The sequence below is a fragment of the Hippopotamus amphibius genome, chromosome 4 (genome assembly GCF_030028045.1).
Source record: "Hippopotamus amphibius kiboko isolate mHipAmp2 chromosome 4, mHipAmp2.hap2, whole genome shotgun sequence".
Classification (NCBI taxonomy): Eukaryota; Metazoa; Chordata; class Mammalia; order Artiodactyla; family Hippopotamidae; genus Hippopotamus; species Hippopotamus amphibius.
This window is the reverse complement of record NC_080189.1, coordinates 126048796-126072471: the sequence shown is the minus strand read 5'-3', so window position 1 is coordinate 126072471 and position 23676 is coordinate 126048796. Positions and strand designations below refer to the sequence as shown.

At 39.9% G+C, this 23676-nt stretch overlaps 1 protein-coding gene across 1 annotated transcript in view; it reads right to left on the bottom strand.

Moving 5' to 3' along the window:
- The window catches only part of MYO3A (myosin IIIA), a 197314-nt gene that overhangs the window by 30924 nt on the left and 142714 nt on the right, over window positions 1-23676 (bottom strand). The window contains exons 27-31 of the mRNA XM_057732602.1: window positions 17691-17802; window positions 14743-14905; window positions 6176-6299; window positions 3960-4875; window positions 2139-2283 (exon numbers count right to left, since the gene is read on the bottom strand). Of these exons, the coding sequence (XP_057588585.1) occupies window positions 2139-2283; window positions 3960-4875; window positions 6176-6299; window positions 14743-14905; window positions 17691-17802 (1460 nt within the window). The remainder of the gene's footprint in view (window positions 1-2138; window positions 2284-3959; window positions 4876-6175; window positions 6300-14742; window positions 14906-17690; window positions 17803-23676) is intronic.

The following is a 23676-nucleotide window of genomic DNA, read 5'->3' as shown; positions in this document are numbered from 1 at the left end:
TATATCCCAAATAAATGAAATCAGTACCTTAAATGATATGTTTACGTTCACTGCAACATTATTCACAAGAGCTAAGATTGGGAAACAACCTAAGTGTCCAGCAACAGATGAATGAAATACACACACACACACACACACACCCCCCACAGTGGAATATTATTCAGCCTTAAAGAAGATCCTACCATTTGGGACAACATGGATGAAGCTGGAGGACATTACGCTGAGTGAAATAAGCCAGACACAGAAAGAAGAAAAACCTCATGATCTCACTTATATGTGGAATCTAAAAAAGTCAAACACTAGAAGCAGAGAGCAGAACGGTGGTTACCAAGGGTGGGGAGGTGGGGGAAATGGGGAGATGTTAGTCAAAGGGGACAAAGCTGCAGGTGTGCAGGATGAGTTAGCCTAGAGAGCCAACGTACAGCATGGTGACTACAGGTAGTGATACTGTACTGAATCCTGGGAATGTGCTAGCAGAGTGGATTTCAGGTGCTTTCATCACACACACGCCAAAAAGAGGTAACTATGTGAGGAGAAGATGTGTTAATTAGCTTGACTATAGTCATACTTCACCAGGTATATGGGCATCAAATCATCATGCTGTGCACCTTAAAACATTTTCAGTAAACACGTCTACACACATACACAACACAGTACACACACAGAACTCCCTGGATGTTCAAAAGCGCAAGCCATGGCAGTACACTGGCAGCCTTCACTCCCCCGCCAGGACCCCCGCCACCCCCTCCCCGCCAACGACTGTACTGAATTGCTTAGGGAAGCTTCCCTCCACCCCCAGCACATCACTGCCCCCACCAGGGCCACTGCACACACAACCGAGATGGAGGCTGAAGCCCCCGAGCCCCCTCTCCGTTCCTGCCAGCAAGCAGGCCTCTGGTCAGGGGTCATCGGTGGCACTCAAGCTAATGTGCCTCTGGGCTCTGACTTGCTAAGCTGCTTCTTCACAGCAAGAGGTCTGGGAGGGGGCGCCTGGGAGCAGCAGGGTTGGGAAGGGCAGACACTTAGTGGTAGCTTTTTTTTTTTTTTTAAAGCTTCACACAATTCTTGTAAACAATGTGACAGAATGATTGAAACATTAAGGTATTTTCCCTTCCTCCCATATCAGACAAATAGCTGGGCTCATCTTAGTCTTTCCCTGCCTAAGGGACTTTCACAGAAGCTACCTGAGGTTGGCACTGGTCTGGCCTTTGGTAAGAGCAGAACTCAGTGCAGAGGTGGTGCCAGGTGCCCTGAAGGGTGGAGGACCTCCGAGAAACCAAGGGAAAAGGAACAAAGGAAAATAAATGCAGACTCTCCCAGACACGGGTCCGCAGGGTCGTCAGCGGCTGCCCCTGGGAGACACGGTAAGGATGCAGGGAGGAGGGCTGCCTGGAGCGTGTGTGGACCAGGTGAGACTCCCGACTCGCCAATTTCCTGGTGCTTCCTGCACATATGGGGGCGCCAGAGCCTCGCAACTTGCAGAGGTCACGAGGCCAGCTAGGAGATGAGTGTCACAACAGTAACTGTGTGACTACAGGCTCTACCTGATCCTCTGGTGGGTATATAAGGCCCCAGGGCCTTTGCACAGCCCTGCGGATGGGAAGGTCTGATAATTCCTGAGTTTGAATTCGCCGCCAGTTTAGTGAATACGGGTAGAGTGTGACTTAGGCTGATAAGAAGAAAATTTAATAGTGCATCTGGGTTTAGTGCATCTGAACGGAGATTTGTACCTCCTACTTAATGTACAGATTTTGACAGAAGGAATAGATCTATTCACTTGTTTGCTCCCTCTTACGAAAACTGCACCCTGCTCCCCTCCCCCATCCCTAACCCCATCCCTTTCTACTCTCTTCTGGTGTCCTATGCCAAGTTCTAGTTAAAGTGTACATAAAGGGGAAAAAGGAAAAAAAAAAAACAGAAAAAAGGAGAATGAAATCAGAGAAAGTAGGAGGGATGTGGAACATTTTGGAAAAGTGTGTATCTATTGATACTTATAAAAACTTAAATGAAATGAAGGTTCTTGCCAAGACAGAACACAGTCACCCCAAATCTGCCATCAAATAAAGGTGAGGAACTAATAAATAAAGTATCTGGCTTTGCTTGTCCCTTTGGGAATTTCCAACTGTATTCACCTTTACCTGAGATGAAGCGTTGGGAAGAAACTCGTCTAGTAATTGCCTTATGAGGATAGACACCAGGATAAAGAGGCTTCAGTTGCTTTGACAAAATCATTTCATTCAGTTTTTTCTGCAGAATGAAATATTCTTCAGATAGCTTTGATATCTAAAAAGAAGGTCACATGTGAGATTAAATCAAGGAAAAGAACTCAGCAAGCTCCACAGGTACACTGGGGTCTGATCAGTTCCTGATCTGATCCCCCTGGGCTCTCACGTACTTCTTCTCCAGGACTCACCCTGACCCTGTACCAAGGTCAGATAAAATCCTCACTTGACAAAACCTCCCGCTTTGCACTACTTGCTCATCTCACATTTTCCACTCAAAGCTGCCAAACATGTCACTCTCCTGAAAACTCCTTCCCGTGGTCCCTGATACCTGGCTTCTGTCCTTACCATCCTGCTGCCGTGGCTTTTCTGCTTTTATCCCAAGGAACCCCTCTGCTGACTGTGACTGTGTTAACCTTTCTCCTTTCCTGTCTAGACTTCAGCACTACTCTTTCTCTTTCTTCTTGTTCCTTTTTCCAACCTGGTCCTTCTGCTTCTACCTTGTCTGTTAACACAGCTGCCCTGAATCCACCCCTGTGGTGTTATTAGCTGGCTCTGGGGGGATGCCTGGTGATTCTACGTCCCCTGAGTGTCTCAGTTGCATGGCAGGTCACGGTCCTAAGCTCTGCTTTGGTCTTTAGAGTGAGCAGATTTATCACAAGGAAAGGAAGGACTGCATGTATATTAAACTCACTATTTCCATGTGCTGAAAAAAAAAAAAAAAAGAACAGAAAGGGGCTAAATACATCAGTGGCAGGTTTATGAACAGCTAGAGATTGGAGACATTTGGGCCACACCCATAACAGTGAGGGGGTGTCCAAGGGCAGTTACTGTGTTTCCTGTGGGCTCAGCCACCGTCAGACAAAGAGCAGAGTTTAGGGACTCAGGAGTAACAGGTGATCCTTCTTTGAACTAAGCCATTATGACATTTCTTCTATGACTTCATACACTATTGACTTCCCTGGTAGTACATATTAATGTATAATATGCATTTCAGAGGTCATCTAGTGAAAATCCTTCACTTTACACAGGAGAAACAACATAAAGGGGGTTTCTCAAGGTCAAATCTCAAATCAAGAAAGAGAGAAAGAGCCAGAGTGGGGCAGAGACAGGGGCCTGTGATCTCTCCATAGCACTGATTCAGAGTTCCATGTACACCCAGGAGAAGCCCTAAAACCGACTGCCCCTTCTAGAAACAGCTGAAACACACCCACCAACATCCTCCAAGAGGGAATTTTCCTTTGTGTTTTTTCCTTATGGTTCCTCACTGCCATGACGGGACATGTACACTGTTATCTTCATTGTATATATGCTCAGTAATGCTACAATCAGATTCTGATACCTAATTATGTCTTCTCAAAATCCGGGGTAGAGAAAGCATAGACTTTAGAGGATTTTGAAAACTTTTTTTTTTTTAGCTATAAAGGAAGATCTCAGGCACATGGAAATTTGCATTGTCAAGTGCCAGCATTTTAGCAGGCTGTAGAAATCAATGACTAGTCAGTCTCTTTACTACACATGATTTCCATCATATTTTAATCTATTTTTACCATAGAAAATTGCTTTAAAAATGTATGGCTATTCCAATAGCACAGCCCCTGAGACATTTTATTGAAAAGGTTTGCAGCCTCATAAAAACAGATGAAACAATATATCAGTTATCAATTGTTTGTTTACTCAGGTATCAGGGAGTTCCCAGAGATCTGCACTAGTAAACAAATCTATTCATTTACATACCTGTTTTGAAAAAATTGCCAAATCACACGCTTCTTTTTCTGAAATCGCTTTCGCGTCTCTATCACTTGGCATCCTGCTGTTACAGGATTCCTCCAGTTTTGTGGGACAGGAATACAAATTGTGAGCATTTCTTGCTACTTCTGTCAGTGGTGCAACAACCGTCTGGTTTCTAGAAGAAGACGTCCTGTCCTTCCTCAACTGCTGCCTCCTCTTGTAGCCCCGGTACCTGCTCTGAATGAACACGGCCGCTCTGTCTTCTTCTTCCTGGGCTCTCACTGCTGGTTCGACGTGCCTCTCTCGGACCACCTCATGCCCCAGGTGGCTCCTCGGACGGCTGCATACAGGTGCGTTCTGGGTGACCACAGATGTCTTCTTTTCTTTTTCCTTGCTATTTGCATTTTGACAAACCGAACTTTGGCTAAGACTAGGTTCTAAAGTTTTTTTAAAAGAAGGCTGCTTGGGAGCTGAAGTCTCCTTCTCTGCTAAGCACAGTCCTGGGTAGCTTGGTCTTTCTGATACGGCCTTCCTTTCTAGATATGCTGTTTTTGAGTCTTCAAAATTCCTTTCCTCTGTGTACCTCTGATAGTAATTCTGGACCACAGTGTCCTCCTTTTCCACCTTCCTTAATGTACTATTTTCTTCCAAGTCTTTCATATACTTCTTATTGGTGTTTACTTCTGCCCAAGCGTCCCCCACCAGATATAATCCTTGCTTAGCCTCTTCCTCACAAACGTTGTTCACTTTTTTCGGAGTCTGATATCCTCTGTAGTTACTTTCCATAGCATTCGTGGCTTCCCCCTCAGCTCTGAAAGTAGAAGTCTTCACTACAGATGTACTCCCTTTATTATTTGGAGTTGGAATGACTGTTTCATTAGTAGAGACTATATTCTCTGTCTGTTTCTTCACAAAAGATTCCCTGTGTAAAATATAGTGCATTGGAATATATGATACTAAACTAGAGCTTATTACCTTGTTTGGCAATAGCACATGTAACATTATGTTGGGAGAAAAGCAAAAGGGACAAAACAGCTCAAAATAAAAACTTATCAAGTCACAACACTCAAGCGTTTCCCCAAAATGCTGTCTCTAGCAACAACTGTGATGGCTACTCAAATAATGAGAAAACCAGCTTCAACTTAGATTATCCTAGCATAATTTCACTTACTGAGGTATCAAAATGCTAATCACTTCAAGATATGTCTGTTTTCAAACAAAGTACCTACAGTGAGGAGATGTGGAAACTATATCTAGATTTCAGACCAGTAAGTAGGGTATGTTCACTAGGTTGGCATGCTGTACTTTGATAAGCTCTACATCTACCGATCACAGAAAATATCCTACAAAATTAAAGGAAAAGAAGTGTCCCTGCTACGGTTCATGATCTTATAATATGTTAGCCAAAATTTCACAGTTGTTACTTTATTAATACCCTTTCCAAAGGACATTTGGAATGATTTCCCCTTTGTTTGAAGATAAGCTCTTCTTGGAGAAGGGAAGTGTGGTCATCAGAGTGAAATGCCAACAAACTCTCAAACAGCATAAAGAGCATGGAAGTGGCCACGGGGTGTCACTGACATTTCATGCATCACTGTTAGGAATTTGATCAGGTATGAGAAAGAATGTGGACTTTATTTTATTTTTTAATTAATTTTCATTAGAGTATAGTTGCTTTACAATGTTGTGTTAGTTTCTGCTGTACAGCAAAGTGAATCAGCTATATGTATACATATATCCCCTCTTTTTCAGATTTCCTTCCCATTTAGGTCACCACAGAGCACTGAGTAGAGGTCCCTGTGCTATACAGTAGGTTCTCATTAGTTATCTATTTTATATATAGTAGTGTATATAGGTTCATCCCAATCTCCCAATTCATCCCACCCCTCTTCCTTCTTAGTATCCGTTAAGTTTGTTCTCTATATCTGTGTCTCTATTTCTGCTTTACAAATAAGTTCATCTGTACCATTTTTCTAGCTTCTACATATAAGTGATATTATGTGATATTTGTTTTTCTGTTTCTGACTTACTTCACTCTGTATGACAGTCTCTAGGTCTATCCACGTCTCTGCAAATGGCAGTATTTCGTTCCTTTCCATGGCTGAGTAATATAACATTGCATGTATGTACCACATCTTGTTCACTGTGGACTTTATTTTGTGACTTTCCAGATGTGAAAAATCTATAATGTCAAGATGGTATAAGAATGAACATTATCTTACCTTTTATTTTCAAAGTTTTTCTTGTAGTCAAATTCCTGATCTTGAGTCTGAACGGTTTTTACTGCTGTGTTTTTCATGTTAACAATTTCTTTCCTTTGTTTCCTGGCTAGATGTCCTCTCACAGCTGAAACACATAAGGCCCAGAGTAGTGGTTTTTTTTTTGGGGGGGGGGTTAACACCAAGTTCAATCATCTGTTTTTATACACATATCCCCGTATTCCCTCCCTCCCTCGATTCCCCCTGCCACCCTCCCCGTCCCAGTCCTCTAAGGCATCCTCCATTCTCAAGTTGAACCCCCTTTGTTATATAGCAACTTCCCACTGGCTATTTTACAGTTGGTAGTATATATATGTCTATGCTACTCTCTCACTTCGTCTCAGCTTCCCCTTCACCCCCCGCCCCCCTAAACCTCGAGTTCTCCAGTCCATTCTCCGCACCTGTGTCCTTGTTCTTGTCTTGTCACTGAGTTCATCAGTACCATTTTTAGATTCCGTATATGTGAGTTAGTATACAATATTTGTCTTTCTCTTTCTGACTTACTTCACTCTGTATGACAGACTCTAGGTCTATCTACCTCATTACATATAACTCCATCTCATCCTTTTTTATAGCTGAGTAATATTCCATTGTATATATATGCCACATCTTCTGTATCCATTCATTTGTTGATGGGCATTTAGGTTGCTTCCATGTCCTGGCTATTGTAAATAGTGCTGAAATGAACATGATGGTACATGTTACTTTTCGGATTATGGTTTTCTTTGGGTATATGCCCAGTAGTGGGATTACTGGGTCATATGGTAGTTCTATTTCTAGTTTTTTAAGGAACCTCCAAACTGTTTTCCATAGTGGCTGTACCAACTTACAGTCCCACCAACAGTGCAGGAGAGTTCCCTTTTCTCCACACCCTCTCTAGCACTTACTATTTCTAGATATTTTGATGATGGCCATTCTGACTGGTGTGAGGTGATACCTCATTGTGGCTATGACTTGCATTTCTCTGATGATTAGTGATGTGGAGCATCTTTTCATGTGTTTGTTGGCCATCTGTATGTCTTCTTTGGAGAAATGTCTATTTAGGTCTTCCGCCCATTTGTGGATTGGGTTATTTGCTTTTTTGGTATTAAGCTGCATGAGCTGCTTGTATATTTTGGAGATTAATCCTTTGTTTGTTGTTTCATAGGCAACTATTTTTTCCCATTCTGAGGGGTGCCTTCTAGTCTTGCTTATGGTTTCTTTCACTGTGCAAAAGTTTTAAGTTTCATGAGGTCCCATTTGTTTATTCTTGATTTTATTTCCATGATTCTAGGAGGTGGGTCCAAAAGGATCTTGCTTTGATGGATGTCATAGAGTGCTCTGCCTGTGTTTTCCTCTAGGAGTTTTATAGTGTCTGGCCTTACTTCTAGGTCTTTCATCCATTTTGAGTTTCTTTTTGTGTATGGTGTTAGGAAGTGTTCTAATTTCATTCTTTTACATGTTGCTGTCCAATTTTCCCAGCACCACTTATTGAAGAGGCTGTCTTTTTTCCATTGTATATTCTTTCCTCCTTTGTCAAAGAGAAGGTGCCCATATGTGTTTGGGCTTACTTCTGAGTTCTCTACTCTATTCCATTGATCTTCCTTTCTATTTTTGTGCCAGTACCATACTGTCTTGATCACTATGGCCTTGTAGTATAGTTTGAAGTCAGAAGACTAATTCTTCCAACTCCATTTTTCCTTCTCAAGATTGCTTTAGCTATTTGGAGTCTTTTGTGTTTCCATACAAATCGTAAGATTTCTTGCTCTAGTTCTGTGAAAAATGCCATTGGTAATCTGATTAGGATGGCATTGAATCTGTAAATTGCTTTGGGTAGTACAGACATTTTCACTATGTTGATTCTTCCAATCCAGGAACATGGTATGTCCCTCCATTTGTTTGTGTCGTCTTTGATTTCTTTCATCAGTGTCTTAAAGTTTTCTGCATACAGATTTTTGCCTCCTTAGGCAGGTTTATTCCTAGGTATTTTATTCTTTTTGTTGCAGTGGTGAATGGGAGAGTTTCCTTAATTTCTCTTTCTGCTCTTCTGCTGTTAGTGTATAGGAATGCAAGAGATTTCTGTGCATTAATTTTGTACCCTGCTACTTTACTAAACTCATCAATTAGTGCTAGCAGTTTTCTGGTAGAGTCTTTAGGATTTCCTATATATAATATCATATCATCTGCAAAGAGTGACAATTTGACTTCTTCTTTTCCAATTTGGATTCCTTTTATTTCTTTTTCTTCTCTGATTGCTGTGGCTAAAACTTCCAAAACTATGTTGAATAATAATGGTGAGAGTGGGCACCCTTGTCTTGTTCCTGTTCTTCGAGGGAATTCTTCCAGTTTTTCCCCATTTAGAATGATGTTGGCTTTTGGTTTCTCATATATGGCTTTTATTATGTTGAGGTAATTTCCTTCTATGCCCATTTTCTGGAGAGCTTTTATCATAAATGGATGTTTAACTTTGTCAAAAGCTTTCTCTGCATCTATTGAGATCATCATATGGTTTTTATCCTTCAATTTGTTGATATGATGTATCACATTGATTGATTTGTGTATATTGAAGAATCCTTGCATCCCAGGGATAAACCCCACTTGGTCATGGTGTATGATTTTTTTAATGTGCTGTTGGAGTCTGTTAACTAGTATTTTGTTGAGGATTTTTGCATCTGTATTCATCAGTGATATCGGTCTATAATTTTCTTTTTTTGTGACATCTTTGCCTGGTTTTGGTATCAGGGTGATGGTGGCCTCGTAGAATGAGTTTGGAAGTGTTCCACCTTCTGCAATATTTTGGAAGAGTTTGAGAAGGATAGGTGTTAGCTCTTTAAATGTTTGATAGAATTTGCCTGTGAAGCCATCTGGTCCTGGGCTTTTGTGTGTTGGGAGATTTTTAATCACTGCCTCAATTTCCGTACTTGTGATTGGCCTGTTCATAGTTTCTATTTCTTCCTGGTTCAGTCTTGGAAGATTGTACTTTTCTAAGAATGTATCCATTTCTTCCAGGTTATCCAATTTATTGGCATATAGTTGCTTGTAGTAGTCTCTCATGATCTTTTGTATTTCTGAGGTGTCCATTGTTACTTCTCCTTTTTCATTTCTAATTCTGTTGATTTGCATCTTCTCCCTTTTTTTCTTGATGAGTCTGGCTAATGGTTGATCAATTTTGTTAATCTTCTCAAAGAACCAGCTTTTAGTTTTATTAATTTTTGCTATTGCTTCCTTCCTTTCTTTTTCATTTATTTCTGCTCTGATCTTTATGATTTCTTTCCTTCTACTTACTTTGGGGTTTCTTTGTTCTTCTTTTTCTAATTGTTTTAGGTGTAAGGTTAGGTTGTTTATTTGATAATTTTCTTGTTTCTTAAGGTAGGACTCTATTGCTATAAACTTCCCTCTTAGAACTGCTTTTGCTGTGTCCCATTGGTTTTGGGTTGTTGTGTTTTCATTGTCGTTTGTTTCTAGATATTTTTTGATTTCCTCTTTGATTTCTTTAGTGATTTCTTGGTTGTTTAATAGAAAATTGCTTAGCCTCCATGTGTTTGTATTTTTTGCAGTTTTTTTCCTGTAATTGATATCTAGTCTCATGGTGTTGTGGTCAGAGAAGATGCTTGATATGATTTCAATTTTCTTGAATTTGCTGAGGTTTGATTTGTGACCCAAGATGTGATCTATCCTGGAAAATGTTGCGTGTGCACTTGAGAAGAAAGTGTAGTCTGTCGCTTTTGGATGGAATGTCCTATAAATATCAGTGAAGTCGAGATGGTCTGATGTGTCATTTAAAGCTTGTGTGTCCTTATTTATTTTCTGTTTGGATGATTTGTCCATTGATGTAAGTGGGGTGTTCAAGTCTCCCACTACTATTGTGTTACTGTCGATGTCCCCTTTTATGGCTGTTAGCATTTGCCTTATGTATTGAGGTGCTCCTATGTTTGGGGCATAGATATTTACCATTGTGATATGTTCTTCTTGAATGGATCCCTTGATCATTATGTAGTGTCCTTCCTTGTGTCTTGTAACAGTCTTTACTTTCAAGTCTAATTTGTCTGATATGAGTATTGCTACTCCAGCTTTCTTTTGACTTCCATTTGCACGGAATATCTTTTTCCATCCCTTTCCTTTCAGTCTATATGTATCCCTTGGTCTGAAGTGGGTTTCTTGTAGGCAGCATATAGAAGGGTCTTGTTTTTGTATCCATTCAGCCAGTCTGTGTCTTTTGGTTGGAGCATTGAATCCATTTACATTTAAGGTGATTCTTGACATGTGTGTTCCAGTTACCATTTTCTTAATTGTTTTGGGTTTGTATTTGTAGGTGTTTTCCTTTTCTTGTGTGTCCTACTTAGAGAAGTTCCTTTAGCACTTGTTGTAAGGCTGAATTCTCTTAACTTTTGCTTGTCTGGAAAGCTTTTGATTGCTCCCTCAAATCTGAATGAGATTCTTGCTGGGTAGAGTATTCTTGACTGTAGGTTTCTCTCTTTCAGGACTTTCAGTATATCCTGCCATTCCCTTCTGGCCTGCAGAGTTTCTGTAGAAAGGTCAGCTGTTATCCTGATGGGTTTTCCCTTATATGTTGTTTGTTGCTTTTCTCTTGCTGCTTTTAATAGTTTTTCTTTGTGTTGAATTGTCGTTAGTTTGATTAATATGTGCCTTGGTGTATTTCTCCCTGGGTTTATTCTGTATGGGACTCTCTGTGCTTCTTGGACTTGGTTAATTATTTCCTTTCCCATGTTAGGGAAGTTTTCCACTATAACCTCTTCAAATATTTTCTCAGACCCTTTCTTGTTTTCTTCTTCTTCTGGGATGCCTATAATTCAAATGTTGGTACGCTTAATGTTATCACTGAGGTCTCTGAGACTGTCTTCTATTCTTTTTATTTTTTTTTCTTTTTCCTGCTCTGTGGCGTTTATTTCCCCCATTCTATCTTCCAACTCACTTATTCGTTCTTCTGCCTCAGTCATTCTGCTGGTTATAGCATCTAGAGTATTTTTAATTTCAGTTATTTTGTTATCCATTGCTGTTTGTTTTTCTGAGTCCTTATGAACTGTTTCTTGTACTTTCTCTATTTTGTTATCGAGATTTTGTATCATTTTTACTGTCATTACTCTGAATTCTTTTTCAGGCATTTTTCCTATTTCCTCCTTATTTATTTGGTCTTGTGGGTTTTTTTCCTGCTCCTTTGCCTGCATGGTGTTTCTTTGTTTCCTCATGGTTTTCCAAACTTTTGTGGTTGCTTGTCCTGGCAATAGAGGTGTTTATAGAAGACTGTCCAAGCCTCAGACTAATGTCCGAATGTTGGGTTAAACAAATACTAAGTCTAGGAATCACCTACATGTATAAGACACATAATTACTGAATCCATTAGGACATAAGGCTCTGGAAAGACCTGACAGAAGAACCCCAGTATGCTATCAGATATTCAAAGAGAAACCCAACAGAAATTGAGAACCGAAACAGAATAAATCAGAAACAAAAGCAAAAACAAACAAACAAACAAATAACACCTTACACATACAAACATTAATCCAGGGAGATTTTGTAAGCTAGGATCAAATATAAAAAAGAGCTAGGGTACCACCAGACAGAATGGAGATTCTCAGAATGAAATTAGACAATTGTACTAAGAACTAAGATAAAGACAAAAGCCTAATATTAAATACCAAGGCAGTGCGTCATCTGGAGAATAGAGCAAGGAGTCTGAGCAGATGGATAGTGTTGCTTATAAGTATGCTAAGATAAAACAAACTAAAAATGGATGGAAGAAAGGGGAACAGAAGAGCATAGTGTGATTGGAAATATGCAAATAAAAAGGAATAGAAATGTATAAAAGATAGGGATGAAAGGAAGGTATGAGAGATATATTGTCCATACTACCAAAAACTTAGCTAGAAATAGAAGTATATAAAAAGGCAAAAAAATAAAAATAGAATAAAAATAGCATTAAAAAGATTATGTTATAAAACTTGTAGATCCCTTAGGACTAAGATCATGGTTAATAAAGGAAGAAAAAAATCCAGAACTGATCCCAGAATGGACCAGTTCAATAGGATTGATACTAATATTTCCTTAGAGTCTCAGCTGTAAGTGTCCTTCTACTTGCCTTGGGTTTTTTGTATTATTCTGTGACTAGCAGAGCTTCCTTTATTGTTGGTCTGTAAGTGCTGGTGTGTGGGGAGGGAGAGGGTACAATAGTGGCTCCTTCCCCTGGGAGTGAGTGAGCAGTGGCGCACTGTTGTTTCAGTCAGGCTTGGAGGTGCCTGTTGCAGAGAGACGCCGGTGGCTCAGGTGTAAACAGAAAGTCTCAGAGTTGGGCCTCTCTTGGGTTTTTTTTTTTCTCGGCAGCCTCCCTGCTGCCACAGTTCCAAGGGGTTTTAATCTAGCCCTGCCCAAGTGCCTGAGGGTACTTGTTAGCCTTAACCCCCTAGGTGGCCCACAGGGCATCTCTCCACTGCCTGCTTCAGGCGCCAAAAGAGAGAGAGAGAGTATGCCCGCAGTTCCTCCCCCCCGCCCGCGAGCCCGCAGCATCCAGCTGCCATCATGGCCAGGCAGCTCTCAGGGGCAGGCACTCCTCGCCGCAGGCCTCTTCCTTCCTGTCCTCTCCGTCCGTCACCTTACTGGCAACAATTTTTCTCACCCTGAACCAGCTCTCCAGTTCCCGTGCTCCCACTCCCGGACCCTCTGTTCAGCTGTGAATCGACGTCTCAGTCCGGGAAGGCTGAGCTGCGGTGCGGACCCTCCATGTGTTTCTCACTCCCTCCCGTCTGCCACAGCTCCGCCGCTTCACCCTCTTTGAGCCGTCGTAGATGCCTCCCTACCGGTTGTGTAGGGATCCTTGCGGTCCTTTCTGGTGTCCGAGGCCATCTGCTGGTGTTCAGTTGGTTCTCTGTGGGAATTATTGCGTCTTTTGGTGCATTCCCAATGCATCTGTGGAGAGGGACGCATTCCACGTCCCTCTACTTCACTGCCATCTTTTTTTCCCCCAGAGTAGTGTTAATTATAATAAATAAAAAACATTACTTCAATGGGTAGAAACAAATGGGTTTTGACCATCAATGTCAAAGAGGAAAATGAAATTAAAGACCCCAAATAGAACAGGTTCATAAAAAATATGGGACTCATTAACAAGACTCTTTCAGATGACAAGGTTTAACAAGAAAATAAAGTACCTTTCGTATTAAGGGGAGCATTAAGATGAAACTAAAATGATAGAGATGAGCTAAGTTGATGAAAAAAGACAATGTGTACTCACTCATTTGCTTAAAATCTGCTATTGTTCCTTTTATTTCTGCCATGTTCAGCTACTCATGGGAGAAAACCCCTATTATCTAAGCACATTGTTTGGACCTTTTGGCCAATTATCCTTGGAACCAGGTATATTTGAGAATTCAGATTTAAACTGTTTAAAAAATTTTTTAGAAAAGTAATTCAGGACAAATAACATACACTCTGTACCATTCCCCATGACAAGTCAGCCTTCCATAGTCAAACATGTGAATATTTCTCCAGAAAAACCCACGATTTTTACTAAGTGGGATGAATAGAGGACTGTGAATATTAGGTCATGTTTCACTCCCAAATGAGTTAAGAAAAGCCTCTTTTTTCAGCGTTTTATGAAGTTTGGAATTGTGGATAAAGAATTAAATCCCAAGTTACAGGGTTTGCGTTTCTGATGTCGCAGTGAGAAGTTAAGGGCTTAAAATTCCAAAAGATGATGACGAGCTGTTACAGATTGACAGATTGGAACTGGAACTTGAATCTTCTGAATGTTAGTCAGCTACTCTGCCCACCACATCTGTGTTCTTCAGAATATAGGCTGCAAATAAACAGTGGATCACAAAATTGATTTAGTGGACAGAATCCACTACCTAGAAATTAAAGGGAATAAACTCGAATAGAAAACTATCAGAGTGCATTGCTTGTAGTATGTGTGTGTATCGGGTTACAGAGTAAAATACATTTTTTACTATGAATATCTAGTCAGAAGTTTTTGAAAGATATTGCATTAAGCCGTGCTCGGTTCTGAATCTAGTTTCTTATAGAAAAATGGAAAGAGAAATCCAAAGTCTATTAACACATTTAATAAAAATTTGTGAAGTATGATTATAAATATTATTTCCCTACAGTTCATAGAAAGAAATGGATGCCCTTTAACAAAATGAGATTTCATTAAGCCGTCAAAAATTATGGCAAGTGTAACCTTTGAAATAAAGTAGGGAAAATGTTATTGTCCAATGGCTTATAATAATATGATTCTTGAGATTTACAATTAATTCAGTCACTTGCTGTATCTTGCACAATAGGTCAATTGTGTTTCACTGTGACAGGAAATTTAAAAATTATTTTGTTTAAAACAAAACATTTATTCAGATATTAAAATTGTCAATCACTATCACAGTCATTCAGATTTAGCAGAGAAAGTATCGCAGTAACAGAGCTTGGAATTAAACATGAAAGCTATGTAAGCACTGCAGGTTTGTAAGTAAGAACTGATTTCATACCCACATCTAAACATAACATTATGTTTTGTTACACCGTGAGATGGTCTGAGTAATTACCTGACTGTATTATTATAGCGCTCTCTCTCCTTTTCTCCTGTATTTTTTGGTATCTTCTTGAACCCAGGAATCCTCGGACACAGGCTTGAATCAAAATAAGCTTGTCAATGGCTTTCTTCCGCATTAAATTTAACTGTTCCACATGATAGTACTTAAGGAACACCTTAAAAGAATTAAAAGAAAACACAAATAAAACTATGGCATGCAGGTGTGAAACACTCATGTGCAGTGCTCTGAAGACTAGATCAAATTCTGAATAGTTTTAGATTTTGGAAATCATTATCTTTTGCTTCTTTGGCCTGGATGTTGCTATGACACTACAGATTGTTATGTTTGAAGAAAATCCCTCTTTGAGAAGGAATATAGTTTAACAGTCATACTGTTTATTTGCAACAGATACCTAGGTTTTGTTGGATGGGCCAACATGAGTGGAGGATACCAAGCTCTTTTATCAAAGTTTTAGCATCAGATACTCTGGGCAAAGCTAATTTTTATGCTTTTTGAAAGAAAAGATCATTATATTTCCCGAACTTAAAAATCTTACAAATCTGTTTGTAGGAGAGAGGACAATTACAGGAGTTCATTCACCAAATGTTTATTGAGACCTATTCTTTGTATTTATGTGCTGGGAAACAAGGTGAACAAACCAGGGGCTCATAGCGTGGTCAGTGGAGAGAATAAGGCAGAGAGATGGCCACACGCAGAACAAACAACTTCCCCTCTGGACCCAGTGGCCACCATGAAGATAGAAGGACTGATTTCTGATGATTCTAAAATCAAAATGAATTGGAGCAACAGGGGAGCCTGAAGGCTTGGAGTTGCTCTGAACTAAGAGTTTTCAACCACTCCCAGGAAATAGGAAGGTATAGTTTTTATTTTAATGGCTAAATTTACTAATGAAAGTCACCTCAAAGAGAGTTTATTGAATCCACTAAGAAAGCCACTTAAATTCAAATTTAAGAGCTGAGTCATGAGATCTGGTAACCCTGACTATAGAATTCTCTCAGCACTTGGAATCCTGGCACCAAGGGCCAACAGTTTAGCATTATAGGTTTTGATTGAATTTAGTTTTAATTTCTACAGGACTCTAGATGTTAATATATTTAGTTCATTCTACTGTTGACAAGTCATTTAAAATTCAATCTGTCTAAAAAGGTCATCACTTTTTTTTGCACAGCATTAGAAATGTTCTTATATTGGATACTTTTATCCATCTTAATGAGTTGGAAAAGGTGAAATGGAAAAATACAAATAGCTTTAAAATGCTACTTAAATATCATGCAAAACTGGAACTGCACAGGGCCTTTTAACAAGTTAAAACTCCATTTGAAGTTAGGCATGTGTTTCAGACCATAAATCATGAGATTTCAGCCTGATAAAATTCATCTTTGTGGGAATCTGAAAGAAAATGATGTGGATAAAATACATATTTCTTAATGCTCAGAAATTCCCCTTACTAAATACTAAAGGAAATACGGATTACTGAATATGTAGGACACTCAGTATAAGATGAACACTTAAAAAAATTTCTTAAATTGTCACAGGCCTAACTTTACTTTTTTTTTAATGAATTTTTATTGCGGTATAGTTGATTTACAATGTTCTGTTATTATCTGCTGTACAGCAAAGTGAATCAGTTTTAAGAAAGACAAATATCATATGATATCATTTTATGTAGAATCTAAAAAAATGGTACAAATGAACTTATTTACAAAACAGAACTAGAGTTACAGGTGTAGAAAACAAACTGATGGTACCAAGGGAGAAATGGTGGGGGGTGGGGGATAAACTGGGAGATTGGGATTGACATATATGCAATATTATATATAAAACAGATAACTTACAGGCCTAATTTTTCATCTGAACATTATGAAAATTCTGTCCCACACCTCCCAAAGCTAATATAAATGTCTTGGCAAGTGTGGAAGTTCAGTCTATGTCTATGGAGTGGCTGATAGCAGTTACTCGAGTGGTCAATCTGAGCGCTGCTCTGCCTTAGCTCGGCTTTTCTTCTCCATCCTCCCCACTGATACATTAGTGTACTTCCAAGACCTGGTACCCTGTTTATCTCCTTATCCCCATCTTGTTTGTAACACTTTGAGGATATCTGAGAAGTAAATGCATCCTTTCTCCAAGAACCCACCTAGCTTACTTCCATATTCAAAATGGGTTCTAATTTTGTACTTCATTCTTTAAGGCAGGGGTCCCCAACCCCCAGGGCTGTTACGAACGGGGCCGCACAGCAGGAGGTGAGCGGCAGTCCGGGCCAGCGAGAGAAGCTTCATCTGTCACTCCCCATCACTCTGCATAGCTCACATTATCACCTGAACTATCCCTACCAACCCCTAATCCCCACCCCCCCAACTCCCGGTCCATGGGAAAACTGTCTTCCACGAAACCAGTCCACGGTGCCAAAAAGGTTGGGGACCGCTGCTTTAAGGGATTAAGTAAACTGAGATCTCACAGGCTCTCAAATCTGATACATAAACACACTAATATCCAAACACCTATAGTGAGTCTAGTAATCACATGTCACTCCGGATAAATTTCAAGTTTACAACAAAAGCAGATTTAAGAATTAGGAAAAAAAAGAAAAACAGAATCCTATTGAAATCATGATTCTCGATAGCTTTTTGACTATATTTGGTGGTGATAAAATAGAGAAAATATAACAGACTGTTTTCTAGACTCATACATTCCATCCTTTTTCAGATAAATCTTCAGGATATATTTTTCTTGAATTTTTTAGAAGAAACCTTTATGAGAGCAAAGTGTTTAATTCTGAAGAAGGGAACCTTTATGAATTTATCCATTTTCTTCCCCTATTTCAAGCTAGCGATTCTACAACATGAAAAGCCATGGTATTTTCAATCACTGTAAGATGTAATTCTCAGTATATCCACTGTAAGTATTATTTTTTTTTCTTGAAAACTACATGAAAACATTACTTTGGTTTTTCCAAGAGCCCAGTTATCAAGACCAGCTTTTTCCAAAATGGTGGCACAGGTATCAGGGCTCAAAGGAGGCTCTTCACACCACTTGTAGCAGAGAACGTGATACCTTTGAATGGAAGAAAGGTTTGGTTAGTATTGCATAAAAGTTCAACGTCTCAGGAGCCTGATGGGTCCTTCAGGATTCTTAGAACAACTCTGCAGTGAACTGAATTCCAGACTACTTGTGTAATTTGAGCATTGTTTTCCATTTTAGTGATTGCTTTTCAACACAACACTGAAATCCCGCACAAAACTCTGTCATTCAAAAAAAAATTAACTGGATATTTCTTAAAAAGCAACCTTTCTCTAGTCACTAGAATTAGAAGGACAGCAGTGGCAGGAGCAGAGGGAAAGATTTCATTCGTTTTTTTCACCTTCACAAAAACACTGGAGACTGATCTTCAAATTAGATGAAGGCGTTTAATTCTACACAAACTTCTCACATTACAGCAACAACTGAGGGGAGGAAGTGAGTAAGGGGTTAATACAGGAGGGAAATGAAAGAGGAGGAGATAGTTATTCTCCATCTGCCTGTGTTCTAGATGCCTTCTCCTCCTCTTCCTCCTCCTCTTCTGTATGTTTTCAATCCCCTTTCTCTCTCCTGGCTCCTCCCATTTGGTGCAAACACCGCCCCCCCCCAAGTGTCTCTCCTCTGAAATGATTCTATATCCCCCACTAGCTTTGTAGATAAGTGGAAAGATGGTTTAGAATAATTGTCTCCATTTCTCTACTTCCCATCGCTTCTCAGCTCCTTGGATCATATTTAATAGCATATGATCTTTTAGTGATGAAGCCTTAGCCGGTTGTTTTCCATCCTAAGTGTTCTTTCTGCAGTTCTCCGTCTTGAGAGAGTGTCCCCAAGGTTCCTATCCCACCCTGGCCCCCCATTTCTCCTCATCCCTCTCAGTCTCCTCAACACGCCTCGTATTTAGACTTGCTGCTTAAATGCTAGAGTTCTACAGTGTTCCGTTTCTTTCTACGCCCGCTCCACGCATGTCTCCTCTACATGCACGGCTCTGACTGTGCCCTGTATGTGATGATTCCTATACATACATCCTCAGCCCTGTTTCCATAAACTGGAAGCACATTACTTCTGTCTGCCTACTCCACACCTCCACCCAGTTATCCCAGAGACACTGCAGACTCAGCAAAATGCATCACCTTTTCTTTCCTCTGCTAGTTCCTATCTCTGTGAAGGCGGTCACCCCTTCTTAAAAAGGTACTAAAGCTAGAAATCTGTGTGTCATCCAGATTCTTTCCTATTCTTCACTCAGCATATGCAACAAGATTAGAAATCTCTCTGGAGTCCCTTTCTCTCTAGTCCTACTGCCCTCCCCTTAAACCACCTCTTCAGTGCCTCTCACCCTGACATCTGCAACCGCCCTCCTCCCCCCCCCTAGCCGATGTCCATGGCTCTGTCTGAATTATCTTAATAGAACGAAACTCTGATCAAGTCCTTTCCTGACTTGAAAGTCTCTGAGAATTTCCCAAGTTCTAAGCTGGGACGGCAGGAGCAGGTGCTTCCGAAGGCTGTGCAGGTGGCAAGGGGGGAAAGGCGGAGGTCACATCTGCTGGAAGGCCGTCACTGAAGACCGGCTGCCCTGCATGATGATGAGAATGCACGCTCCCTCCTGCTCTGCGTCCCTGCCCGCCTTGCCAGCCTCACCCCTTGGCCATTTTCCATCTTGAGCTCCAGCCATGAAAGCTATTCACAGCTATGCCAAAGGGCCCCTTCTGCTCATGGCTCGATGCTTTTGGTTGTGCTGTTCTCTATGGCTGCATGTCCCTCCATCCTCATTCCTTGTTCCCTCAAAGAAGACCTACCCTTTCAATATTCTAGAAACGCTCCTTAACGAATCTTCAACGAGCAGACAACTGGACTGACGTATTTCCCTGCGTGAGACACACCAGCTGATGTCCACCGCACGCAGCTCTGCCTGGGGTGCCTGGGTGCTGCTGCTCCCACCAGGGGAGCTGCGTTTGCTGCCAAACCTGTTTATTCCAGTTGCACTTGGTGAGGTGTTATTCAAACAAATATCAGGTAAACTGATGAAACGTGTGAGGAAAGCCAGAGAGCTGTTTCTTGAAAACGGCATCAAATGTTTTGCTAAGACCTTATAAAGAAGTACTTATTCTAAAAATCTATGGAATTAAACATGGATGAAGCCATTACAGAAGGTGGAGGAGAACCCTAAGAAGCGAGAACTATTTAGCCTTATGATTGTTTCAGGAGTATCTTTAACTTCTTGGTTCACTTCAAGAAATATGAATGGAAATCATACATAAGGGATGATGACTAGTTTATGTTAGAAAGGGTCAATAAACTCTGATTACTGGACTTTATTCAAAGAAAAAATAAGTATATCAAAAGACTGAAAAATGAATCTATGTCGATTGCCATATATACATTAATATGCATAAAATAGGTGACATAAGAAAAAAACCAAATTGTAGACTTTAAGTATATGCAATTTATTGTATGTCAATTATACCTCAATAAAATTCCTTTTAAAAGGGAAAAAAAAGAATAAGAAAAATGAATATATGTCAATGTTCTAAGTTAAAATGTATAGTATATATTTATTTACTACTTTTATGATTCTCTGCTTTATCTGTATTTGTCCTATAAGAAGTCTCCCCCTTTCCTCCTCACTCCCACCAGCTCTACTTCATACTCCCAGATGTGCACACGTTTAGTAAAAATATCCACTCTTTTCTCATTCATGTGACAAATGCTTCTTGTGCCAGGCACCCTCCTAAGTGCCGGGGATACAGCCGTGACCACGGCAGACCAACACCCTGGCCTCCTGGAGTTTACGTTACATCGTATCATAGTGCAGATAATCAGATCCCCAGTTCCCACTACTAGTCTGGTTTGTGAGCTTCTTAGCATCAGGGGTTCTTTTATGAATCTTTGGGTTAAGATTTGAGTTAATCTTTTGTTCAAGGACTGGACCATAGTGGGTGTGCTATTAAATGCTTGTTGAGTGACTCATGGCCTGTCTCTGGGACTTGCTGTGGAAATAAACATTGAGGCAGACCAGAGGAGATTAAGCAGGAAAGCCCCAGACCTGTGCTTTGCTGTGTCTCTTGTTTTAAAGCCAACATACCGACTCTGCTTTGTTGTTATGGGTTCACTGCATGGTTTACACGGTGGCATTTGAGTAGGTAGTAAGTAATTTAGGGAGTTTGGGGCTGAGGAAAAATAATAAAGGAAATAATTATGGCTGACATTGTTGACATTTGGCTCTATCTATATACTTCATATGTATTATTTCATTTAGTGCTCATAACTTAAAAAGTAGACATCGATACTATTATCATCAAGCTTATTTGCAGATGGGAAGACTGAAGAGCCAACATTACTCAGGTAACGTTGAACAAGGCCACACATTTGGTAAGTGGCAGAACTGGGACTCTAACCTGGGTTTTCTGACTTCAGAGCATGGGTACTTACCTCCCTCACTGTACTACTCCCTTCACTAAGTTCTGCTGGTGTTAGAGCTCTGACAGTCAAACCATTGTGCACAGGTGCCTGGTGGGAAAATGGGAGCCAACTTCAGTGGCTTGTTAGTACAGGGCTCATTTGAAATAACTACAGTTAAAAACCCAGTGTCTCGTGCAAAGTAAGTTCATGTTGCGTGTCTTCCTTTAGGATTATTTCTTTGTCACAGTTCAGGACAGTGTATCTACAACAGAGTGGACAAAGGGTCTGATGAATTTTGCGTCTTCCAAGGATGATCAGTCAAAGGCGAAGGCTGGACAGAGGACGTTATTTAGTCCTATTTACACCTCCACAGGGCCTTTGCAAATTGTCCTGCCTTCCTAAGAGTCTTTGCCAATCCGGATGACAGTTTTCAAATTACTGACAGAGAAAAGGTTTAGGCTTTTATTTCTGGAGCTTCCTAGATTCAGAACAGCTATTCACATGTTCTCCAAAAACTTAGTTTTTCCCCATCTTCATTTATCATGTAGTAATTTGCTATTCTATAATAGCACGGACTTGGAAGCATATTTAAAAATTTATTCTCACCTCTAACCTTCCAAATAAGCTACTTTCAACGACAACATCATCAAGAAAATAGGCTCAGCTCTTCTATGGTCCACACTGTAAAACCACGGATGGTTTTGAAACTACTAGTTTAGTCTAGCATTCAGGACTTTCTCTTCATGATTTTAACCCGATTGGTTTTCCCATCTGATCCCATCTTTATCATGTCTGTCACTTCAGTAACACACACTGCTGAGCCGGTCTAATCCAAGTCCTTCTAGTTTTTGGAACACCAACCTGTACACCGAGAAAGCCTCTTCCTGTCTTCTCCATAAACCGTGCCCACCATGAGATCCCAATTTAGCCCTCTTTCATGATATTCTCTCTTATCAGCCTTCTTGGAGATCATCTTTCTTCTCCCTGGACTCTTACATTATATACCATTCCTTCGGATCTTTGTATTTATGACCTTGCATTGTTTATCAACTTTCCATGTCTATAGCTCTAAGAATCCTAACTGGATTGTTCATTCTTGAGGATCAAGTGAACTTTAAAATTCAGTCTTCCACGGCACTTAGCATGGTGCCTTGTATATAAAAAAGTCACTAAAATTTGAGGGTACTTATATTAAATTTATATTAATATTATTTATATTGACAGTTAAGCAAGTTAAAGATGAACTCTTCTCCTAAAAAATGAAAAGTATGACAACAGGTCAAATTTTAATTTGAAATTTGAAACTCAAGAACTTTTGGTTACCTGCTTTCATGTACAGAATGGAGAATTTACCTACTGGCAAATAAGAAATTCCAATATTTTTTATTTCTTAGTTTTGAATGTCAGATTGGGTCCGGGTCTGCTCTATGAGAAATAAAGTCATTGATTAAATGCTTGCTGTACTTCTAAACTCTAAAACTTGAAGTTTTTAAGTCTGTCTTAAACTACTATAAAGAATTTGCCAATACGAAAGTCACTATATTTATGTAATTTTGCTTTCTGTCATGAAAATGTGGTAGGGTTTTCTTTCTATCGAGGCACTTCAAACGAATATCTTTCTTTTCTTTCCTAGGTCTCTAAAGAAAAAAAAAATCAAACGATCATGAATTGCTGAAAATATGAAAATTTGCAAAAAGAATTAGAATTCTCATTTCATTTAGGAAGGGTCTTGGTTACTCCAAGCAAAAGAATGCTTGACACAAGACAAGACAATGTTTTGTGTTTTTCTGGGGGCGGGGGGGAGAGGGAGTTAGAAATCACAGTTCATTGTGCAATCAAAACACTTTATTTTATTCTTTTTTTTTTTTTTTAATTTATTTTTTTGGGGGGTACACCAGGTTCAATCATCTGTTTTTATACACATATCCCCGTATTCCCTCCCTTCCTTGACTCCCCCGCCTCGAGTCCCCCCCACCCTCCCTGCCCCAGTCCTCTAAGGCATCTTCCATCCTCGAGTTGGACTCCCTTTGTTATACAACAACTTCCCACTGACTATTTTACAGTTGGTAGTATATATATGTCTGTGCTACTCTCTCGCTTCATCTCAGTTTCCCCTTCTTAACATTAATTTATACACTCAAAAAAGGCAGAGAATGTTACCTATGGAGATTTCCTCAACTGCTAGGTTTCATCTGAAAATTGTAATAGACTTCACTTTTGAAAATTGAAACTTCAAGTTTAATGGCTAGGAGAAATCATCGAATTGATAAATTTCAGAAACGGGCATTTCAAATATTAAACATATGAGATATATAAGATAATGAACCTCTATAGCACCACCAAGTGTGTTACTTGATAACATACATTTAATACATAGCTTAATTCATTTTACATTAGTCTCGAACATTGAGAAGGACTCCTAAAACCTAATTGTTTCTGTATGCCTTCTAAATCCCCTTCAGATACAGACAAATTTCATTCGATCCTCATAACAACCCTATCAGGCCTTCACGG